Source organism: Semicossyphus pulcher, unplaced genomic scaffold (genome assembly GCF_022749685.1).
Source record: "Semicossyphus pulcher isolate SPU_LCO1_2020_fin unplaced genomic scaffold, fSemPul1.0.p SCAF_17, whole genome shotgun sequence".
Classification (NCBI taxonomy): Eukaryota; Metazoa; Chordata; class Actinopteri; order Labriformes; family Labridae; genus Semicossyphus; species Semicossyphus pulcher.
The window spans coordinates 1,083,686-1,106,623 of record NW_027211681.1 but is presented as its reverse complement, the minus strand read 5'-3'; the positions used below and the strand labels follow the sequence as shown (position 1 = coordinate 1,106,623).

The following is a 22,938-nucleotide window of genomic DNA, read 5'->3' as shown; positions in this document are numbered from 1 at the left end:
GCTCCCCTTTTTATCAGCATTCCCAGAGGACAGGGCTGCAGGAGGACCAGCCCCAGGACACGGTGGCAGGGCATGAACATTGCTCACACCCTGACTCAGTCTTGAGACTAGAGGGTCATCCGGGCCACATGTGATCTGCAGTGGTTATTATAGCTGGTGTCCAGACTTTTTCCACATCAGTGTTAATCACAGATTTCCGTCTTCATATTTATCATCTCTGTGGTTCAACTTTTTGGATTATATCGGAAAAAGAAATGTAGTCTGTTGAGTTTATTTCATAAAGCGTAATGCATCACATTAACCACAATACAATTGCTGTGATAGAAAAATTAAAAATGTATTCTTCTACATCTACTATTTATATTTATAATTGTATCATACTCTACCTTTGGAACTACAGTGACCTAGTTTGCTCACTGGGGTCATGAGGGCTAACTGAACTTTTCTAGCCACATACTGTACGTTGACCATGCAAGCTACATGTAAATAGTATGTCCATGCTAAACTGGCAGATGCTGTAAAACAAGCGCTGCAGGAACCACTAAAAGCATTTGTGACTGTTGCAAAACCTTCCTTCTAGCACAGATGTGAGGAATATCTTATTTTAAAAGGAAGTCCAAGTTGACCTGGTTTTCACAGCTTTGAAGACAAAACTCAGAATCCCAAGAATGGAAGCCAATTTATAACCTTACTGTCACATCCAGTGTCATAGTTTCTGTGACTTATCTGTACTTATCTGTGAACCTGTTGGGTCTCAGACATTGCTCCAAAGTAAAAGTCTTTTATTTTACAAGAAAGATAAGTTTGTTTACAACACAGAAATAAATGAATCTGCAGCTCAAAACTATAAGCAGCGTCAAAACATAACATACTGACACAGAACCAGTACACTTAAAAATTAAGATTAAAAAAACAACTCCTGAAGACATACTGATAAATAATTTTTTTTGTTTGTTTTTTTACACCAATGTCTACTGGACACTTTGATTACCGCAATCAAAAAGAAATACTTTAATCAAAGGAAAATCTGCATCTGTCACCTACTTTTGTTTTACCTGTTGTCCAACAAATAATAAGAAAACAAAGCAAAAAACAAAACAGCAATTCCAGTTTCATAGACAACACGAGCATTTTTTTTCCCCATTTAAGAAGTGGTATTTCCAGATCATGATCAAGGGTGGAGCCAAAGAGTCCGAGTGTCAAAGTGAGGTGAGTTAGGCTGCATAATGTTATGATTAATAATTCATGTCGCTGTATCCAGAGTATGAGCCCTGGTTTTCTCCTCCAAAGCCCTGGAACATGCCATGCCCCTGTTGATTCTCCCACGACGACTGGTTTCCCCAGCCTGTGGAATGAAAAGAGCAACAAAAGATGTGGGTTTTGTATCTCAATATTAGAAATCCTCTTTAGAAAACAAAGAGTTTTATTCTATTACAGCTGGGGATTATAGCCAGCTTTGTTTTTACTCACCATAACTATTATACACTTGGCCACCCGTCACCGAGCTAGGGTAAGCTGTGCTGTACATAGAGTAGTCTACTCCTTGGCCCTCATTCTGACCTTGAGTCAGCATCTTCTTCTTCTCATCTCCATACCCATAGCTGTAGGGGCTCTCCTGGTCGGCAGGAGGAGGCATTGACTGGTAGCTTTGTCCCTTGGTTGTGTCTGAGTCTGAACTGGAGATGGGCGGGGAGGAGTAGTTGCTGCTCTCAGGGTAAAAGGTGCCATAGCCCGATCCAGGGGAGCCAGTCCCTTTGGCTGTAGTGCTGCCAGCATTATTACCGTACAGTTTATCTAAAAGACATGAGACACGAGCATTATCACTGTTATGTTACATCTAACTTTGTCAGATCGTTTCCTCCATGGTGAAAACTACCAAAAAATAATAAAACTATAAAAAAATGAATAAAAGACATGATTGCTACCACACACACGCGCACGCACACGCACACGCACACACACACACACACACACACACACACACACACACACACACTCACACAAAGAAACCACAACAATCATACATACAGTGTGTAAACTTACGATAGCCTGTGCCAGTGCTGCTCTCATAACTGTAGTTGGCTTTTAATATAAAGGAAAGAAATTATTATTTAATATACATGTTCCGCCCAGGTATATGAAGTGTTTTTAAAGGATCATATATTGTCCATGCAAACAAGCCAATAGCTTGTGAGTGTGTGAAATTCCTTACTCTTGTTATAGCTTGGTCCTGGCGGAAACAGTTTGCCTCGGCCCCTGCCTCGACCTCTGTTAGGACCCCAGCCACGTGACCCAGAGTCTGAAGGAATGCCACGGATAGTTCCGAACCCTGGGATGTGCTGTTGAACAGGAAGTGGAAGAATATTATATAATAATAGCAAATGCATGCATGCTTTTGTAGGTAGATGGCTTATATATTAATAAGTTATGATCTAAAATACTTTTGGCTAAAAAGCTATTGATTAAGTTACAGTCTTGCTTAATAAGTAAACACAATGAGGTTTACACCTGGCATAATGCCCTCTCTATAAACAGTTAAACATGTAGCTTCATTCACCTTTATAAGCCTTTAAAAAACAACAAATGATTAAAAAAACTGTAATGCAGACTTGAAACAAAGAGTGGCGGAGAGCTAAATGGTAAATTGACTGCACTTATATAGCGCTTGCGACCACTCAAAGCTGCCTAAGTGTCAGTCTTTAATCAGCTCTATGCCCATTCATACCCGTTGGCTATGCCACCGGGAGCAATTTGGGGTCGACATGTGAATATAACAATCAGGGATCGAACGCCTAACCTTCCGATTGAGAGACGACTGACTCCACCAATGAGCCACAGCAGCAGCTGTGCACATGTGGACAAGCACAGAGAGAGGGAGGAAGCGTATGATTACTGGCTGAAGTGATATAATACTTTGTTTTATCATGAAGCCTGATGCTCCTCCACAGTTCTGTGGTTTATCAGTGAGTGTATGAACTCCACAGCAGACTGGAGTCTCTATTAACAGTGAAAAAAACAAAAAAAACACAAAAAGAACATAAAATTGGATATGCCTGGAAATACAGGACACATCGTGGCCTTTTTTGAGTAAGGGACAGAGCATGACAGACAGACAGACAGACCCATTTCCTGTATGAATCATCTGTCTCCTCACTGGGCTGAATTATTATAAACTATGATAAACTGCTTATGGAGCTGTTTGGGAGCCTAAAAAGCCTAATTTCACCTACTGGAAATTTTAGCCTGAAGTGTTTGACAGCACTCAACACCACAATCATCAAGGCACTAAATGAGGTATTATGTTCGAATGAATGGTGGAAAGAGAATGAAACTGATTTCTTCAAGACCGCAGCTATAGACTCAATACAGAATGTATTAAGAGTCATGTTCACGGTAAACGGTGCCAAATACAGAACATTCTAATAGAAATATATCCCAACTGGTTTCACGCTTCAAGTTAACAGTATTAATGAAGTCATTAAGTCATAGATCAGATCTTTAAATGAGATACCATGTCAGTGTAGGTGACCTTCTTCTTTTGGGGGTTTCTGTTGGCGTCTGACATTCTGCAGTCCTCTGGAAACAGCTTCTCTAAAGCAGCAAGGGCAGCAAAAGCTTTTGCTTCCTTCTTATTAGAGCCTCTCCCTTTGAACTTCTGTCCATCAACCTCCACCTGAAAGATGGAAAAAAAACACAGTTTGGTTTCTAACCCTTAACAGGCATGTATTACTGTCTATCAAATAATGTATTTAATGTCAGAAGCTTAACACAAAATTATCTTGTTAATCTTGTCTCTTGCATTTGGATCTGATACTGCTGACTCACCTCCATAACAAAGCACTTTTCATGAGAGCCTCCCGTCTCTGCAGACAGCTCGTACTTCAGGCTGCGTCGCTTCTCATTCAGCTCCATTACAGGGTTTTTGCCATTTTTAGTCAAGATAGGACCCTGGCCACTCTGTTCACAGCAAGAGGACAAACAATGGATGTTTAACACACATGACAAAAAATCCTCCTACACTACTTTCCCACTGAAGGAAAAACATAATTACTGTATAGGAGTTTTACAAACAGGACTTCTAAATGCATTACTCCAGAGGGTAGAACTGAGGTACATACTTCCTCTGATGTACTAGAGGCTGTGGAAGAAGCTTTGACTGATTCCATGGTCACTTCGGTGTCACCACTGGAATCCGCTTTAGTTTCTGAGCCTGTGGGAAGACCAAGATCCTGCAGGACCTGTGAATGTCAAATGTCAGAACATTAACGGACATGAACCTAAGATAGCAATAACTTTAAGCAAATTATTTATAAAACTAAATCTAATAAAATTAATTACAGGCAACGTATGTAGATAGAAATAGTCTTGCCTTTGTGGCTACATTAAGCTTGGCAGCTCGTTTGGAGGGCCCTGTTGACTCGTAGGTCTTCCCATTTAAGTCCACAGCCATTGTAAAGACTGGCTCGTGGACTGGACCTGTCTGAGATGTAAGTCGGTACTCCAGGCCAGGTCTGTACTGGTTCAGACGCATCACAGCATTCATACTAAAGTCATCTGTGACTGAGGACAAAATGAAAATGCAGACAAAAAAGCAAAAGAGAAACATGAACAACCAAATAAATAAAAAAAAATATTTAGATCATTAACCCCCAAAAATTAAGCTACTTTGCAGCACTTTTGCATTTTACAACCGCACATTACAAAGATAATTTTGTTTTAGTAAATCATGTTTAGTATACTTAAAATGTGTCCACTGATACAGATTTAGCAATACTGTTTCAGTGGGACATATTTGGGGTAATCTATGTAGCAGATCAGGGCTGGATTCTCATGTGATCCTGCAAATCCAGCTGCCTTTCAAGGTAGCTTATTTGGGCAGATATGGAGGACGGGGTGAAATTGAGAACACAGTTGAAACTTACGTTTTCAGGATAGTGAGATCAGAAAACAGTGAGTTTATATGATTGGGGGATATATTTAAGACTTGGTTATTTATTAGACTAAAAAAAGCTCAGAGATCTTGTGGAACATTCCAGACTCACTATCACTGACACATCTCAGGCAGGCTAATGAGCGGTGGGTTACTTATGGATTACATTTATTTCGACCATGTAAAAAAAAAAGAAGCAAGAAGGTCATACAGAATATAATATAATAATATTACACAAATAGAAAGCATAATGCAGTATCAGATTGTCAAACACTTGATGATTCAGTTTACACATCCGAAAAGGAGTGGGAAGAAGTACACACTTATTTAATCCCATCCCTTCTCCATAAGTGATTGTTAATTAATCATCCAGCTTCCTTATATATAAACCTCACAACAATTATTTACTTTAACTTACCTAAATATATAGTTTTATTACCAATATGTTCATATCAAATATATAATATCAAAGAACCAGTCTTCTTATCACTACAGGGAAAGGCCAAAAACAATCCTGGCCGGGCATGATTAAGTTTTGGTTTCGAGAGTTTATGAAGAGGTGGCTCACAGATGGGTTGTTGTCAATGTGTTTGTGAATCGCTGGGCCAGGGGATAAAACAAACCAAAACAAACAAACAAAATAAAATCATGTAGCTTGTGTTTTGTAAATCAATACATGGGAAACACTGCAGGAACCTTAAAGCTTCCAATTCCAAAGACTTGAACTTTTACTGCGTTACTGACATGATTTTCTTTGAAAGCGCTTCTGGAACTTGAGAGACTTTCTCTGTTTGCTGTTGAGATGAGGCTCATCCTCTTCCTTCTCCACCTCTGAGTAAAGTCTTTTAGCTGGCAGACTGAAGTGTCCAGCAGGTGGGATCTGGGCTGCATAAAACAACAGAAACAAGTCTTAAGAATAAATCAATAAACAGTGAACTGCACAGAAAGAGAAAAGGACACAGATCTTTGAGTACCTGTAAAATCTTTGCTGCCGATGCCCGCTGATCTACGCGGCTTTACAGGTTTGTAGTCCATTCCTAACACCTTGTGCATCTGTCCAAATGCACACAGCCTCAAGGCAAACTAAAGACAATATAAACATTATTTATGTTTTCCAGGGTTCAAAAATATGAGTGTGTTTGCTTGAATCAGCAGCCTGATCCTACCTGAGCGCTCTGTGTGATGTCTTCACGCTGCTGTGCAGTAAGATTTGCAGCAGCATCAACTGTTTCTTTCTCACATGGATCTTTAATTCCAGGGCCATCTTTGCAAAAACACAGTTAAATTAGTATATTAATATTAGCACAAGTGTAGAGATCCTTGCTGTTTACTTGATAAACAACTTAATAAAAATTCACCTTCCAAGAGGATTCCAGAAGCAACACATTCCAATACCCTGCGCAAGGACTCTCCTGCTCCCATTGGTCTCTCCGATGTACCAATAGCCTTCTCTACCAGCAGTTCAAGAGGCTACATGGACATAAGAAAATAGACCCAACTCATCAAGATGCTGTTTAAAGCTCTAACCAGACAAGTATATAACATAACGTTCCTAAAATTACGCTGGTTTAAAAACAACTACATCTTAGCTGCTGTTACACAGTTTCCTCACCCATCCTGCGAGCGGTGTCCAGGTGGGAACACGGTTACACAAGTCTCTCATGATCCGGATCACCACGACAGCAGAAGTCAGGTTGTTGACTTTGGCCTGGAGACACAAATAGAAGCCCGTTCAGTCAGAGGAGATGTTGCTGCCTCTGATGTCACCTCAGCTCTGTTATTCTGAGGTTCCACAAAACTCCCCGATAACAAAGCTCAGAAAGGTCAGAACAAAGGACAGAACAACAGCTGTTTAGACTAATGTGCTGTTCAACAGGAAAAAGCCCTTTTACAATAGTGCTAGTATTAGTAGTATACATATTTGGAGCGTTCAGTCTGACAGGAGACATTTTAATAACTGTAATTGTATGCTGGTGTCGATACCAATGACTTATTCAAATCTGTCATTGGTATGAAACATCAGACAACTCTTCATAAGATAATATATAAAGCTCCTAATAATATCCTAAACTACATCATCAACAACTGAAAGCAGTTAAAAGGTGTAGGTCAGACTGGAGTGGAAATGAGAGAGACTATTCATTGAAACATGGACTAAAAAGGACGTGAATGCAAACCTGAAACCACTTGGCGTGGCGGAGAGACGCCAAGGCAGTTAGGCATTTCTGCCTGTCCAGAACGTCCGGCGGATCGATGACTGTTCGCGTTTCTATTGACGAGGTGGGGTAAGAAGAAAAGGTACAGTTTGACCAAGGGGGTCGGGCTCTGTCTTGCAGCTCAGGGAGAAGCAGCTTTTCCCAAACCACCAGCAGCAGGGAAAAGGGTTCTAAGTACCCAATGTGTAAATGTTTGATCCTAAGACACATAACAGTCACCTGTCATAGATCTCGGCTAACTTTTCCACAGTGTACAAAAGTGGTCATAAAGACAATGTAGTATTTACAACATTGCATAGCATTTAGTTAATGTATGCGCTGGGTAAACTTCAATAAAACCCCCTTCCCTTAGCCGCTAGGCTTTGGTTGGGTTCACTGCTTTACCCCCTCCTGAGACAGTGTGTCCAGTTGGTCAAAGGTCCAGCGTTCCTACAAAACTTGACAAACTAAGAGGCAATCAGTTGTAAATCACAAGCATTTGGAGTATCTTCACGTGTGTCCCACGCTGCAGCAAAACTGATTGAGTCCCAGATCCAGTAGCCTGGCACGGCTGTATGAAATATCAGAATGAAAACTCAAGCCATACCAGCTTTGTGCAAGTTTCAATTCATTATTTTCTACACTACATATACATTTCAACTCACCCATCCCCAGAACATTTAATTTTCTGCAGTTTGATTTAAATATTGTTGCAGAATTAATTTTCTCATGAGTGACAGGAAAGATTCAAAGCTGTAAAGCAGATCAAGTAAAGTAAGACTGCAACAGGGCGAGAAGATAAAAACCTGAATTATGGATTCAGTAATACTAATAATCTCAGCAGAGTAATGTAACTCTATAGTGATTAGTTATTATTAATCTTAATATGTTGATGCAGTTCTGGATCTTCTAAAGGAGAAATCTCCCAGTCATTTCATATTTGGTATCCCTGCATCCAATCTGATACTTACATTTGCTTAGAAGTTAATTAAATATGTAGACAATGAAAAAGCAGTTGTAACTTGTTAGCTGGACAAATCTTCATTTTCATAAGTTACTTGATCAAAATTCTTCCTGGTTTTAAAATATAAGGTTATGAGCCAACAGTAGATGCTCACATCCTTAAGGGCCATTTTGCTGGTTCTAAATGAATCAGGAGTGAGGACCAGACGCTGGATAACAGGGTTACTCTTTCGTTAAACACTACACATAATATGAATAAATCAAATAATAATAGTAACTTAGACTTATATAGCGCTTTTCATGGGACCTTCGTGAAGGCTGCTTCACAAAGTAAATAACGAACAGAGAACAGAACAGACATGACTAAGTTTACCTGAGATTAAGAGTGCATGATTTGATGTGCCATATTTAGCCCTTTACAAAGTGTTAGTACTGCCTCTGATCATATGAATGATCATGGAAGCAAAAAGTTATTGTAACTATTTCATCATTGTAATTGTGCAGCCCTGGAGTGCAGTGTAGTAATGAACTAAAACTGCACTGAGGCCGGTATGGTTCTGTATTTGGGGCTTCGGTAAACTTAGCCTGATCTTTAAATGAACCAATTAAAACTTTAGACTCATGTAACAGTTGATCAATACAGAAGCTGGATTTAACACGCCACAAAACTACAGATCCAATAATAAATAAATGACTATTAAGTGGTTTCTACTTATACTGCTTTCCGGTAGAATTTAAATTCACAGTAGTGAAGTCATAGAAATGTCCCATTACTGATCAGTTTTGCTGCAGCTGGTGCCAAATTCACATGTTCAGCATCAAGGACATGCAATGCGCGCTTTAACTTGTTATTCTTGAAAAGCCTTCACTTAAATCATGAAAACAATTCAACAAGAATAAAAGTAGTTTTTATAACTGGCATTGTTATTAACAAGATGTGCAGAATGTATCATCGACTACAAAATAAATGTTCTGCTGGCAAACGCCACTTTCTCACAAGACGACGACAGGACACTTGAGCGAGTGAAGAGCCAACATTCATTGGTTGTTCACTGGCATCGGCCTGAGACAGTTACTGTACAAGCTCCACTGAGGTTAAATGACATGAAGATGGATAAAGTCTGGGACGATTCAATTATCAGTGCAGAGTAACAGATCAGTGGAGCAGTACAGTGACTGCATACTGAGAACACACACATCAGGCCTGTGGTAGCTGATGTCTACTTGGAGACTGGACCAACATACGTACCTTCTTTTTCTACAGCTGTACTCTCTTGCTCCTTCCTGACAAGAGGTGATGTCAGGTGGATAGTGAGAGTCAGGACTGACTCCTTGTTACTTGTCACAACAAGGGCTGCATCCCCTGGACACTGGCTTACTGTATATGTCCCTGCTGAACTCGTCTACAACCAAGAGGAACAAAAAGGAGGGCAAAGAGAATCTTAATATGTATGAAATAAAAATAATTAAATGTTACATTTGTGAACTGTTTTTATTGAGAACTATGTAAAACAACTGTAGGTATTCAAGTCTACCTCTAATTGTGCAGTTAGCTTTTCAGCCACTTGCTGAAGCAGAGTGACTGTAGGCTTATTGGAGCAAAGCAACACCAGCTCAAGGTCAATGTCTTCCTTCAGCAAGAGTCCTTTGGCCACAAGACCGACCCTCATAACTCCACGCAGGACACGGTCTTGCGAATCACCACTTGCAATGTGAGAAGAGTGACAGAATAAAATAATGATTTATATAGAGTTGAGTGGAAATCTTTTTTTATGATTTGCTTTTAATGCTTTGCTTACCCCCCTGCCTTTGTTTGGTCTCTGGTATCTTTCGGAGAATCCATCTGGTCAGACACAGTCTTAAGGGCACACTCCACATGGGAGATGATTGTCTGCACTGCTTCCAGCTCTTCTGGTGAAGGATACACTTCAGAGTGTTTGGCCATCACGTGGCGATCGTATGGCCCCATGTGCACCTTGGGCACAGCAGCTTCCTAAATTTAACAAAGTAGAGTTTATGTAAAAAACAAAAAGCAATATTGCAGCTGAAAGGCAAAAATACTGAATATTCATCCTATATTGTAATACGTAATTACAATATAATTGTCGTATCATCAAGTATATTTTTTGTAAATGATTATATTTTATTCATATCATATTCAGGTTACTAGTTTAAGCTTTATGGCCACTTCCATGTACTCAAAAGTAATATCAATCTTATACAACATATAAAGTGAAAAAAAGAATTGGGAAGTATTTTAATAGTAGTTATAGTGAGGAAGTGCATGGGTTAAAAAAAAAAGACTTATGCACCATATGCACCAGATACAGCTTCCGGGCAAGAGCATGTAAAAGTCGTCTTTTAAAAGTGCAAAATAAATGGTGACAGAAAAAAATTAAATGTTCAGTCATAACGTGGAGATTTGAAGAAGCGGATAACTCGAATGTCTGAATTAAAGTCTTTGGGGAACGATTAATCAGGTGAAACAATAACCTCATGATGGCGTGTATCCTCAATCTCCTCAATAGCAGCAATGTAGTCGTGGTATTGTCTCAGCTCCTCCTCATAGCACAGGCAGTCGTACCAGTAACGCAAATCCTCATATCTGGAAGAAGGAAATTATGAAAGGATCACAGCTCTGAAAGAAAGCTATCACATCAAGTCAAAAGCAGATAAAAAAGGCAGTGTGCAATGGAGATCCAAGTAACAGGACAATCATTATTATCGTCTTTAACACAAAGAGTAAGCATGATCATTAGAGGTTTAAACTACACACTGTGATTTACATACTGTTCTACAAGCTGTGTCAATACAAATAGGAAAATGTATCATTTACTGATCAGCTGATCGATTTGTCACAACTGTGTCCATATAAAAAAATAAGCTAAAATGTATATTTTCTCAGGCTCTGGATGGCTTCCTGTGTCTGTATTTGTGTGCAACTTTTTATCTTATTACCTGTAGTTGTATTAATTTTTTCAACAGCAAAAACATTTGATCTATTTAAATGAAATATATGCTAAAATAAAAACACACACACACACATATGTATATATATAGATAGATATATCTATTTATGTAATTTGGGAATTTTTTGGTCACACATGAACTACATGCTGTGCGTGTACCTGTCAAAGTCCTGCGGTAGGAGTCGGTGGCCCTGTTGTATCAGACTGTCCCAGTACAGCAGCTCTTCATAGGCCTGGTGCTCATCCCACATTGACGCTGCAGCGGCCGCCATGCTGTCACGACTGTCGTTACAAAGCTTAAGAGGGAAAAACCTTTTCCGATCAATATATAGCTGGTAGTGGAAAAACCATCCAAATCAAATGTCATGAATTATAAAGAAACGTTATTTTGCACGTGCATGTTCTACTGGAAGCTGTTAGCTCACGTTACTTACGCAGGTACATCAGGCACAGTAGATTGAATAACGTGTGCATTAGTAGCTTATTTCGAAAACTTAACACGTATCTAATAAAACTGTGCAGTGCTCGCGTAATTTACCTCACATTCCCTCGTTTGCTGAATAGGAATAATAATTACGAAATAGCAACCGCAAACTATCACAGTTAAGTTAGTTAACTGAGGTTAATATTTAGCTCATAGCACGACCGCCCACTTGACGTTAGCATCAGCTAACGTTGCCAGTCCCATTTTGTTAACTTGTCTTGGCCGGGAGGTATCGATTTCGTTATTTGTTTGAGTAAGTTATGTGCATTAAAGGCTCACGTTTTTCAATGAATGTGTGAATGTGGAGCTTTTCACAGAAACGTTGCTGTCGTTGAGTAGCTCTTCTACAGCGGTGGGTCGACTTCGTCTTCTTCTTTTGGTTTAATGGCGGTTTGCAACCATTACTTCTACCGTTACCATTGCCGCCACCTACTGTACCGGAGTATGTAGCATGGAAGTTGTCTGAGGATTACTTTACATGATCAGATATATATTAAGTAATAATAATGATTCCCAGAATACTGTTAAAGTACCATTCCCTTCCTGCTTCATTAGTCTTTTTAGCTAATCTTCTTCCTTCTTCTCTAAATTTTCCACAACGCATGAGTATATGTTCTGCATTTTCTCTGACTTTACATTCAGAGCACTCATCAGACATATTTTCCCCTAACATAAACAGTGTTTTGTTTAGTCCTGTATGATCAAGTCTCAGGTCTAGTTAAAACTATCTCCTCCCTTCTGTTTCTTCTAGATACTCATTCATGTATTTCTGTAATGTATAATATTTTCTTCCCTTGTTATCCCTTTCCCATCTGTCCTGCCATTTCTTAATGATTTATTTTTTAAGGATTGCCTTAACTTCTCCTTTTTCAAATGGTACATCCAACACCTCTCTATTTGGTCTGCTTCCCCATTATAACTACATGCACAGGTACCCAGCATAACTGCACTTCTATTCCTAATTTAAATAATCTAAATAAGCTTTTTGGTCGACTTCTTTCTAATTTAATTTAACATTGTTTTAAGAAGAATTACCACCACCATCTGGAATGGAGTGGATCAGAATGGTTAATTCACAATTTCATTATTTCTACTATTATTTACTGTGTTTTAAAAAAACCTGAAAATAGCACTGTATCCTACAAATGTCCAAAAACATGAATTTCCTGAAACACCAATATGTGCAGGAATGCAAAGGAATTTCCCAAGAAGACTTCCCCTCCCTTTTTTGGTTTTATTTGCAGGCTTCGAATGTAAAACTTGTCTCTAACAGATTTTTGATGCTCCTCTCCAATCCCAAATACACCAACCTAAGTCTAGGTCGTTCCACGCTGAACTTCCTACAACCTATCTACATCTACGCCTAATTAATACGTACCCAATAAGATCATATAGCCTAAGCCTTAGGCCTAATGCTGTTGGACTAGATCTGTAATTGATTCATGCTAATCATATTTATTATTTCAAGAATTTTATATAAATATATCTAATGCTTTTCTATTTTTTGCATTACATATTTCAGTTGGTGTGCAGAATGTTTAGGGGTAATTACAGACCAGCACAGCTCTACTTTTGCACTTGGTAAAACGAAAACATAGTGATATCTTCATATCAGTGGCTGTTTCCAACTAGTTATTAGTGGCTGGTATAGGACGACTATTAAAAAATAAGTAAAAAATGAAAAATCTCTGCAGCAGAGGATGTACTTCCTGTGGCAGCTGAAGAAGTACAACCTGCCAAAGACAATTATGGTGTACTCTGCTCTACACCGCCATCATTGAGTCCATCCACACCTGCTCCATCACCGTCTGGTATGCTGCCGCCACAGCCCCTCAGTCACTCAACATTTCACAAATGTTAAGACTCTAAATCAGACTCTATGCGTTTTTTTTCTAGTTCTGTTATAATTGTTCTGCACCAAAACACCAAAACAAATTCCTTGTATGTGTAAACCTACTTGGCAATAAACCCTGATTCTGATTCTGCAGTTCACATCATCCTCATGGTAAATTTCTGATCACTTTGATTCTGAAACTGATCAAAGGAATAGTGCTAGTGCACTGCCTTGAAGCCAGGTCACACCTAATGGTATGTTTACCTACAAGATTAAAAATATAATATAATTAAAAACATTAAAAAAACTGATTTCTAATAAACCACTGCAAATTAACAGACCAAATATCCAGGAGAGGACAATAACTTTAAAATAAATGCAAAAATTCAGAGTAAGGACACAGTTCTTGTTTTATTTACATTCAATTTAAAGTTCTTTACATATCCTCAGTAAGTGTATGGTACAATTCAAGTATTAAGTTAAAATTTATATTATACCACATTAAGCACTTTATTAACACAAAGAAAGCAAAACAAATAAAATAAACATATAAACTCTACAATATTTGCATATTAACATTTCTTTATGAAATACATTCCACAGAGTTACTAACTCCCTCTGTTGGTTATACTGTTGCAGCTCAATTCTTCTGCAAATGTGTAGTGCAAGTGTGTGGTTTTTATTTTATTTTCAAAGCTGGTTAAAATGAGGTTGAGAAATAAAACCAATTCATACTCAGGTCCACTGCAAGTATCAGTCCAAGACACCTTGGTGCCTTTGGAGAGAGCCTGGTTAGTACTGCACTCGTATTCTGAGGCAAAGAGTGTCCATAAAGAATAAAATAATCATCATGAATGCTCACTTAAACAATACAAAAACAATGACATTTAGTGCAAAATTAGAGCATTAGCTAGCTTCCATTTTGAGGGCCAGTTGAGGACTCACTGGTAAACATTCAAGAGTATAAAAGAGACATTTTCATTGAATTCAGTCCAACATTTTCAAGTGGACCAGCCAAGAAATGTCAAACTGCATGTAAATTTCTCCACTATAATAGCCACAAAGTTATTTCCTTTCACTTGTTAGTCTGTCCTTTAAACACCTTAGTATGCCGAGTTCTTTGTTTGCGCAATGACCTGGTGACAAAGTACATCCACAAAGCACTGTATCAGTCTCTCTCCCAACTCAGACTTGGTTGACTTCATTCTTCTCTGAGCTGGGAAAAGACGGCTCCCAGCGGCCTAATATATTAGTCCTAAGGCCTGCCTGGCACTTAGTAATGAGGTAGATCTTGCGAAGGACGGTACGACGTAGCAAGATGTAGACCCAAGGGTCGAGGATCTGGTTCCATGTGGCCAGCCTCACGCTCATCACCATCAGAGTTTTATAGCTGGAAAGGTCCTCACCAATGGATCCTTTGTAAGAGCGGATCACGGACATCAGGCCGAAGATCTGCAGACAGGGAACACAACAAATGGATGTTATTGATGGGTATTTTTGCCATTCTAAGTGAAATACACCAATAGGCTACTGTTTTTACATAAGCACATTACATGCTACTGTTGCAACCATGTCAGCATTAATGCAGTATCCTGCAAAGGGCCGTAAAGTGTCATTTGATGATCAAATGCTCAGTAAAACATTTTTTTTATGATAAGTATCAAATGTTTAAGTTATGATGCGCTCACACGCACAGCTGCAGGGATGCAAAGATGCACCAAGATAGGGTCCATGTGACCAGAGGATGATTTGAATCTGATCCTATTGATGCTAGAACTGATATTCTGAAGACTTTTGGTGCTATTTATTAGTTAAGATCCCCGTTAACTACTGTATTGTGACAGAGCTTTTCCTCCTGGCCTCCACAATCCAACCTGGCCACAATCATATTTTTAATCAAAACAGAAAATAAATACTGTATGTATTGATCTTCCTTCCCCAAAGAAACAAAATCAAGTTCAAAGTGAAAATCCTTGAGAAACAAAATAATAAAGCTGAATGTCTCTCAGCAGTGCTGGCAGTTGTTTTAAAAGACAAAATCCCATACAAAGACCCTATCCGAGTTGTCATTTGGCGAGAGGCAGGGTACCCTGGACAGGTTGCCAGTCCATCACAGGGCCGACACATGTAGACAACCATTTACGCTCATACTCACCCCTATGGGCAATTTAGAGCAAATTAACCTAAGGAGCAAGTCTTTAGACCATGGGGGGGACCCGGAGTGAACCCACGCATGCACGGGGAGAAGCTGCAAACTCCACACAGAAAGCCCAGACCAGTTATTGTCCAAAGTTTTCACCTGCAACTGTTTGGAAGAAATGGCCTGGCCCTTATCAGTTACTTCCATCCATTCATTATCTATACCGCTTATCCTGTTCAGAGTCGAGGATCCCAGCTGTCATTGTGCGAGAGGCGGGGTACACCCTGGACTGATCGCCAGTCATTCACAGGGCTGACACATAGAGACAACCTATCATGCTCACACAAACATCGGCTGGCAATTTTAAAGTCCCCAATGAACCTAACGAGCATGTCTTCGAACTGTGGGGAGAACCTGCAAACTCCACACAGAAAGCGCCCCTATATTCAAACTTTGATTTGAACCAGGAACCTTCTAGCTGTGAGGCAATCAATTTTGATAATGGATTAACCCTGGTGTCATACAGTCTGCTTCTACCCTTTAACCCTCTAACCCTTCACTTACCCAAGCAACCCCAATCATGCTAAGCACTCACATGGCGGTGGTTACTAACTCTGTAAGTCAAACCAGGTTTTCCCTATCTAGCCATTAACACGTTCACATAAGAGGGATGTGTGTTTGCAGAGTGTGACCAAGGAGGAGTAGATCTGACTTATATTTACTATATACTTAAATTATATTGTATGTGGCAGTAAATTAATGTGATGCTTAATTGATCATTTTAGCCATCTCTTTTAGCTGCAAACCTGGTGGTGTTAAATGGACTTAGCGAATACAAAATATATAATAAAACATAATTTAAAGTTGTAAAGGCTTAAAGGCTTACTTTTGTATCTTTTAAACATCAGTCGAAAGAGTCCAACATGTATAAGCTACATCCTATAACTCCCAATTTCAAAAGTTTAGATGCAGCCCCCTAAGCTATGGTTCACAAAAGTATATTCTGATTTCTCATCACAAAAGTTACAGTTTTCCTCAAATTATCTTTGCCTAAATCCCAGGATTATAGCTACAGGAGACCCAAAACCTAATTCGAACTTAAATTTTAGCCCTTTCTTACTTTACGTCTGACTGCTGAAGTTCATGTATCATGAAATTATTATACAGGATCAATAGATGCTCAGCCTAAACTGGCTAACAGGTACACCCTCAATTTCTATGTATATATTTGTAAGACTAAATATGAATCATAGAAACTAAAATTGAAACGAAACGAAAATTGATCTCATGTTGTACATGTGTATATTTCTGGGCAGTAATTTATTTTTGGTGGAGATATTCTATGTACCAGGCTGGTTTGAGTCTTGCACAGATTTGTTAGGTATGGAGAGAGGATTGGCAGCTGGAGAGTTGCTCACCTGCTGAACACCTGACTGCACCCTATTGGTGGGGCATTAACATCTGTATTAATGCATTTTAACAAGACACCAAGGGAGCTGTACGTTCACAGTTCTGAGGAGGGCTTCAATCACAGAACAAGTGAAACAGCTGTGTGAGTGAGCTCCTCATACTCTAGAGGCTTAAAAATGTAATGAAATAGCAATATGCACAAAATGACTCGGCCAGTATACTTAGTATTTTTATCTATGTAAAACAAATGAGAACCCTCAGAGGGCTGGTGTGATGCCTTCCTCTGATTGTACTTCCTAATACTCACCAGCAGAGGGCTCCAGCAGATACATGAAGTGACCATGATGCCGACCAGCTGCACCACCATCTCTATGTCGTGGGACTTGGCTGAGTGATGGGAGCCCGGCTGCCTTCTGAGCCGAGAGAGCACCAGTGTCAGTCCACTGATGGTGTTACACACCAACGACACAGTTAGTGAGGTCAGACCTAGTCCAGAGAACAGAGCCACAAACGCCACGTCCACCTCTGCAGTGTCCCTGAGCACTTTAATGAAACACCAGGTCCCTGGGTCCTGATAGGTGTAAGAGCCCAGCTGGAAGCAGGGGAGCAGGGCCACACACAGAGCTACCAGCCAGATGACTGACAGGCAGATCTTTGTGCGAGTTTTGGTCACCAGGGATGAGTGCAGAAGTGGCTTAGTAACCCCCAGGCAGCGCTCAGCAGCCATGGCGCAGCCCATGAAGAGAGGGCAGAGGCCAAAGAACACCAGGCTGCCTCCCAGGAACTGACACATCCTGTCAGAATAGTTGAAGTCCCTAGGGTTCACACCCCCCGAGAGGTAGAGTCTTAAAACCAGGGCACCAGGGATCAGGTGGCCGACAAAATCTGTAACCACCAGTGAAGTGGCAAACAGAAGGAATGTGGCTTTGGTGCGCCGGCGCTGTAGGGAGTACGCATTTACCAGGATGAAGAGGGCCACTATGTTGGAGATGATGCCCAGTGTCATGGACAATACGACGACAATGATGCCACTGGTGGTGGGCTGCAGCAAGGTAAGGTTTCCATGTGAGAGCTCTTCAAAAGCCACCCTGGCCTCCACCTTCCCTCCGCTCCCATTAGAGAAATGAGGGAGCGGGGAGGCTGAGCAGTTAAAGTGGCTCAAAGCTAACATCACTGAACCCTGAAGGCCATGAGGTCCATAGTTTTGAAAGCTGCAAGAGTAAATGTAATTGTTTTAGGAAAATCAGCCGTGGATCAATAGAAGTGAATAAAAAAATCACATTAAAAGTTGCACAAACACACACCCTAATGGAAAAACCTGAAGAAAAATAGTGAAGAAATATGATTAATTTATTTGTACAGGGGTCATTGAAGGGTTTAATGTGAGTGAAAAGGATTGGAATCATATGCTTTGGCTGCAGTCTCCAGGTTTTCAAAACGCTAATAAGAATAAATATATTAAAACACACAAGGAATTACTGTTATTTTATATATTGTTTTTCATTTCATTATATAACATTTTCCATTTTATTCATAATTTTTAATTAATTCCCACACCAGCTTACCCTTTACCTGCTTTTGTTGTCTAAACTGACCCTTCAATGCAATCACTGGAATTTCAGCGATTGTTTGTAAGAAATAACCTGTTTACAATTTTTCATGGAGTCCTGTAAATCTACTTAAGAAAGATTTCTGCACAATAACAGATTGTTTTTCATTTGTAAATATCACAATAAGGGCAGGTAGTTATCCTAATGTAAACAAACTCTATGAGGCTGTCCGTGCTTGTTCAGTAGGCTAATAAACGGTTGCTAAACATTTTGGAAAACAGATTTCATTAAATAGTGTATTTGCAGCAGGATGCTTTTGGGAAAATATGATCAGGAATATCATGGTCACAGTAAATAAACAACACAGATGTAACTTATCAAATAACTGACAAATATTTTAACAAAGATGCAATTCATTCAATCATCTCATCTCTCTGATCTAAAAGAGGGTAAAAAGGGGTAAAAGTTTGCTTTATGTAATTTTTCTTTTTCAGATTTAAAATGAAGGATTTACTCACCACCAGCCTGCATAGTGCAGATATTTCCCTCAGTAAAGCTGAACAACCAGAAGATAGTTTTCCTGGTCAAACAGATTTCCAGAGAAACTCCACAGACAGGCTCCAGGGAATGATTTCAGCAAAGTTCTTTGACAGATGAAAAAAAAAATCTTCAAATCAGAAATCCTGTTTCCCTTTGAGAAAGTCCCAAACATCGATGTCCCCTGCGGAGTGATGTCCATTGCTGAATCCGTCCGGCTGTTTCATGTTGTCTTAAAGGCTGTAAATGATCCTTGATGACACCCAAATACCGAGTGAAGGTTTTATAGCGCGTCTTTCTGGCGGTCTGTCAGCCTGTGTGGGCGTCTCTGCTGCATGCGGTGCGCCCTCTGAGCCAAGTTCACGTCTCATCCCTGGTCGGCACTTTCTGTCGCTTTTGCGTTTACATTATCACAGATAGCACGCCTTATGTCGTTACTCACTTTACGTGTGTCACCTATATTTCCGAGAAATGATCTCAAACAGGGTCTTTAATCTTGAGGCAGCACACTGTGTAGCTACACTACATGTAACTTTTAAGTAGGCTACTTTTCACCAAATGTGTAAATTTGCGGGCTGAGCCATGAAACAGTTCAAACGAATGGGTATGCAATTTATTTGATGTAGAGGTAAAGACATTGTTCAGTTGTTTTCTGGAGGTTGGATCGATGTGGACAGATTCAGTTCCATAGCCGACGTGTTTTTTGCTGTTTAGTGCTCAACTCTGTGCTCAAAATAACCTCAGGGTATCAGTTATCCAGGCAGGAAGATCCACTACATGGAGGATAAGCAGTTTGTGTAAGACAGGTTTTCTATATCAGCTCAGACCTCCTTACATCTGAAAGTTAACATTATATTCAGGATCTAATAAATCCTTTTTTAGTGAAAACGTTACTTTAATACATGAACATTAGTGTGAAAACAATAGGATGTTTAATAAAAGAAATACCATTGAAACAGTGAGGGAGAATGTTTTTTCTTATAGTGTAGAGTGGTTTTAATGAGTCTGCCAGACATGACAGAGGGGAGTTAATCCCAATGCTGCCGCTGTATCTGATCCCTCAACCTTAATGAAGGATGCTTCATTCAGCTGTAAGTGTTACTTCAAACGGAGTTCACTCCATGGCAGAGTGGGAGTGGGGAGGGTCCGGTTTGAGAAAGGCTCGTTGTCATGGCCCTTGGTGTCTTATACAGACGCACAAGTATGGGGCCCACCAGGCTTTCAACTAAATCCAATGTAATATCATCTGCAGCAATATTAAGACGTTCAGAGGAATTGCTCTGAGCGAGGTAGCAGAAACACCAGTGATGTCTACATTTGGTGGATGGATTAAGAAAGGAGGAACTTTCAACCAGGAGACTTGTTCATTGTTTTTGTGCCTAAATCTAACCAAACAGACCATTTCATGTTAACCATGTGTTTGAAAGGCAGAAATAGACCCTAAATCATGAAAAACTACTGGTATTTGACGACCTGGGATTAGAAAGCATTGGCTGGTTTTGATGGTGTTTTTGATGATTGTAATGTATTGAGTGAACTCAAGTTTAGTAAAAGCAAAGGATTTATTGTTAGGCCAGTGTGGAGTGGAGGTTGGATAAAAGAGGTTCCTGGCTGAGTGGAGGGCAGGGTGGCAGAGAGGAAGGGCTGGACTGGCAGGGTTAAAGGAGTTAGTGGTGAGTGATTAGCATGTAGATAAGCTTGCAGGCCGGCAGGGAAACAGGCAGACAGATTGCTGGGCTGGTGAGAAGTGTTCCTTCAGCACAGGAGAACAAGGATGGAAGAGAGAAAACACAAGAAATTAAATAAATAAGAGAAAGGATACTGAGTTCTGAAGCATTCCTCTCACACGATACTTGCACGAAAAATGTACAATTGAGTTAATGAGTTGATGGAAGGCAGGTGTGCAGACAGGAGCAGGTGATGTGAATGACAGAGAGAAACATAGACAGATAGACATGGAGACAAACAGAGGAGTACCAGAGACGCAGGGAAGGAGGGAAAATACTCGCTCATCACCGTGGCGTGCCAGAGGTGGAATGTCCCATTTGGTCTCACCAAAGTAATTGCAGTACATCTTGAGGAACAGGACTGTGTGTTCCAAATTTCAATTTCATTTTTGCTCGAGGAAAAGTCCTTTGCATTCATCCTCTGGGCTCCATGTGTGTTTGTATAAAACTTTATGGCTGTCTGTCCATAAAAAAATTACTCAAAACCTTAACTGGTGCCTGTCATTCCCATGTCTCTCTTCCCTAATTTTTCTGTCAAAGCAATTAAGGGGGTCATGAAAGTTGTTAGAATTCGCTCTCTGTGAACCATAAACATCTGTACACTTCCTGGCCATCCATCCAGGAGCAAAGAGGACTGATGGACCACTTACCATTGCTTTCCCTAGAGCCAAGCCGCTAGCATGGAAAAATAATTATTGAAAGGAAACTGTTTCCAAGTACCCTTTGCTTGTACGACATGTCACAATGACAAGGAAGCAAAGGTCAAAGACAGAAAAAGTTCACTGTGACTTTATACGCATGACCAGACAGTAAATGTCAAAGGTATATCTTATTGGCACATCAGAAGATGTATGTTTCAATGTTGGCTTGTTTTCTATTAAAGAGGTGTCTTCCTGCCCTGATGCCCTAGACTCTAAGTGATCAAGCGTTTGGCCGCCATGTGTGTTTTCCCTCCAGCTCTGAAAGGAGACCCCGCTGCCCCCATTTTCTCATCAATTGCTCCTACAAATGGTGCCATTTGGCCTCTACAGCCCACTGGCTCTTTCCAATACTAAGTCTGGGGTTTATTGGTTTGAGTCTCCTTCTTCACCCTTTTCCCTTCCACTGACCACAGAGAGAAAAAACACACTGACTGCATACCTGATGATGTTTGAAGTACTCTGAGATCAGGGTTGCCAGGTCTGTGTGACAAAACCAGCTCAATGGCCAGTAAAACCAGCCCAATACTAGAACTCAAAATGTACCCCTGTCAAACCATATACACTGCTTTTAAAGTCTAACAGCATTGCTATCATTGCCAAATGCCTTATAAAATACAGATTAATTAAACTCAGACGGTCATAGAGGTGGGTGAGAGGAGGATGCTATCAAAACTGGCATCCATCATGGACAACTCCTCTCACCCCCTGCGATTTTGGTTGCACAGTACCGACAAAAACCTTTTGTATTGTCTCCAGCCACACGTCCTATCCATTCTTTGATTCCTTTTTCACTTTACCAGTCCCTTGTGTATTTCTTCCCGTATTTTTCCCACTTACCAGGCGTCATGTTTCTCCCTTGCCGGAGTTGCTAGCTTGAATTGTCCGGCGTGTGAACGGATTCCACTGCAGGTGTCACTGCTGACAATACCTGACTAGCTGACAGCACACAGTGAACCGAATGGATATGGACTGTGTGCAGTTTACGTTTGCTAACTGTGTGGCAAAGTAGAGTGTGTGGGTTTGTTATCTGGGCATGCATGTCCCATGTCCATTATGTGTAGTGCTGAATGATCTGGAGTCCGTTTGGTAGGATTTGGGTATAAATAAGTTATTTAATCTAAAATAATACTAAAAGGAATTCTATTTATAGATAGCCTATTATTCATGTAATTTGCATGCAAAACAGGTCTACCCAACCAGCGGACAAAAATATCCACCCACGGCAACACTTAAAAAGTAGCCCAATTCAGCAAGAAAACCGCGGACCTGGCAACCCTGTCTGAGATGGAGAAGCTCTTTGGGTTGGAAAAGGTTAGAGCTAAATCGTTTTTAAGTTTGAAATGCAGAATTGAAAACAAAATGGTGAGTTTCCTTGTTGCGTTTGCACGCAAGTATATTATCTTGGCTTTAAGACAAAAAACTCCCCCACCACAACTGTCCAACAGTTTCTCTCATTTGCCATTTTGCCAAAATGTTCTGCAGAGCACATGCTTGTCTG

At 40.1% G+C, this 22,938-nt stretch overlaps 2 protein-coding genes across 3 annotated transcripts; both read right to left on the bottom strand.

Moving 5' to 3' along the window:
• Nucleotides 1-321: 321 nt before the first annotated feature.
• Nucleotides 322-11,914, bottom strand: LOC138594294 (interleukin enhancer-binding factor 3-like). 2 transcript variants are annotated; one of them, XM_069665356.1, is made up of 20 exons: nucleotides 11,821-11,914; nucleotides 11,217-11,353; nucleotides 10,582-10,693; nucleotides 9,888-10,081; nucleotides 9,624-9,792; nucleotides 9,338-9,491; nucleotides 7,108-7,199; nucleotides 6,543-6,638; nucleotides 6,289-6,400; nucleotides 6,097-6,194; nucleotides 5,905-6,013; nucleotides 5,675-5,815; nucleotides 4,370-4,560; nucleotides 4,119-4,238; nucleotides 3,826-3,957; nucleotides 3,512-3,673; nucleotides 2,213-2,339; nucleotides 2,044-2,082; nucleotides 1,471-1,794; nucleotides 322-1,345 (listed from the first exon to the last, which is right to left on the bottom strand). In XM_069665356.1, exons 2-20 carry the CDS (start codon nucleotides 11,327-11,329, stop codon nucleotides 1,236-1,238), a joined length of 2,595 nt encoding a protein of 864 aa, XP_069521457.1. In that variant the 5' UTR covers nucleotides 11,330-11,353; nucleotides 11,821-11,914; the 3' UTR covers nucleotides 322-1,235. The 2 variants fall into 2 exon arrangements, with proteins under 2 accessions (XP_069521457.1, XP_069521458.1); XM_069665357.1 differs by lacking the exon at nucleotides 2,044-2,082.
• A 2,646-nt stretch (nucleotides 11,915-14,560) lies between these two features.
• ptger1a (prostaglandin E receptor 1a (subtype EP1)) lies at nucleotides 14,561-18,096 on the bottom strand. Its single transcript, XM_069665358.1, has 2 exons — nucleotides 17,233-18,096; nucleotides 14,561-14,827 (listed from the first exon to the last, which is right to left on the bottom strand). Exons 1-2 carry the CDS (start codon nucleotides 18,094-18,096, stop codon nucleotides 14,561-14,563), a joined length of 1,131 nt encoding a protein of 376 aa, XP_069521459.1.
• Nucleotides 18,097-22,938: the final 4,842 nt, after the last annotated feature.

Excerpts from the sequence above, each read along its gene's own strand:
- ptger1a (XM_069665358.1), bottom strand. The coding sequence starts at position 18,096 with ATGTTAGCTTTGAGCCACTTTAACTGCTCAGCCTCCCCGCTCCCTCAT. Across the intron at positions 14,828-17,232 it reads TCTGCTGGAGCCCTCTGCTG|ATCTTCGGCCTGATGTCCGT; the intron begins GTGAGTATTAGG and ends CCCTGTCTGCAG.
- LOC138594294 (XM_069665356.1), bottom strand. The coding sequence starts at position 11,329 with ATGGCGGCCGCTGCAGCGTCAATGTGGGATGAGCACCAGGCCTATGAA. Across the intron at positions 6,195-6,288 it reads TTCTGGAATCCTCTTGGAAG|ATGGCCCTGGAATTAAAGAT; the intron begins GTGAATTTTTAT and ends GTTTTTGCAAAG. Across the intron at positions 4,561-5,674 it reads GCGCTTTCAAAGAAAATCAT|TCACAGATGACTTTAGTATG; the intron begins GTCAGTAACGCA and ends TTTTGTCCTCAG.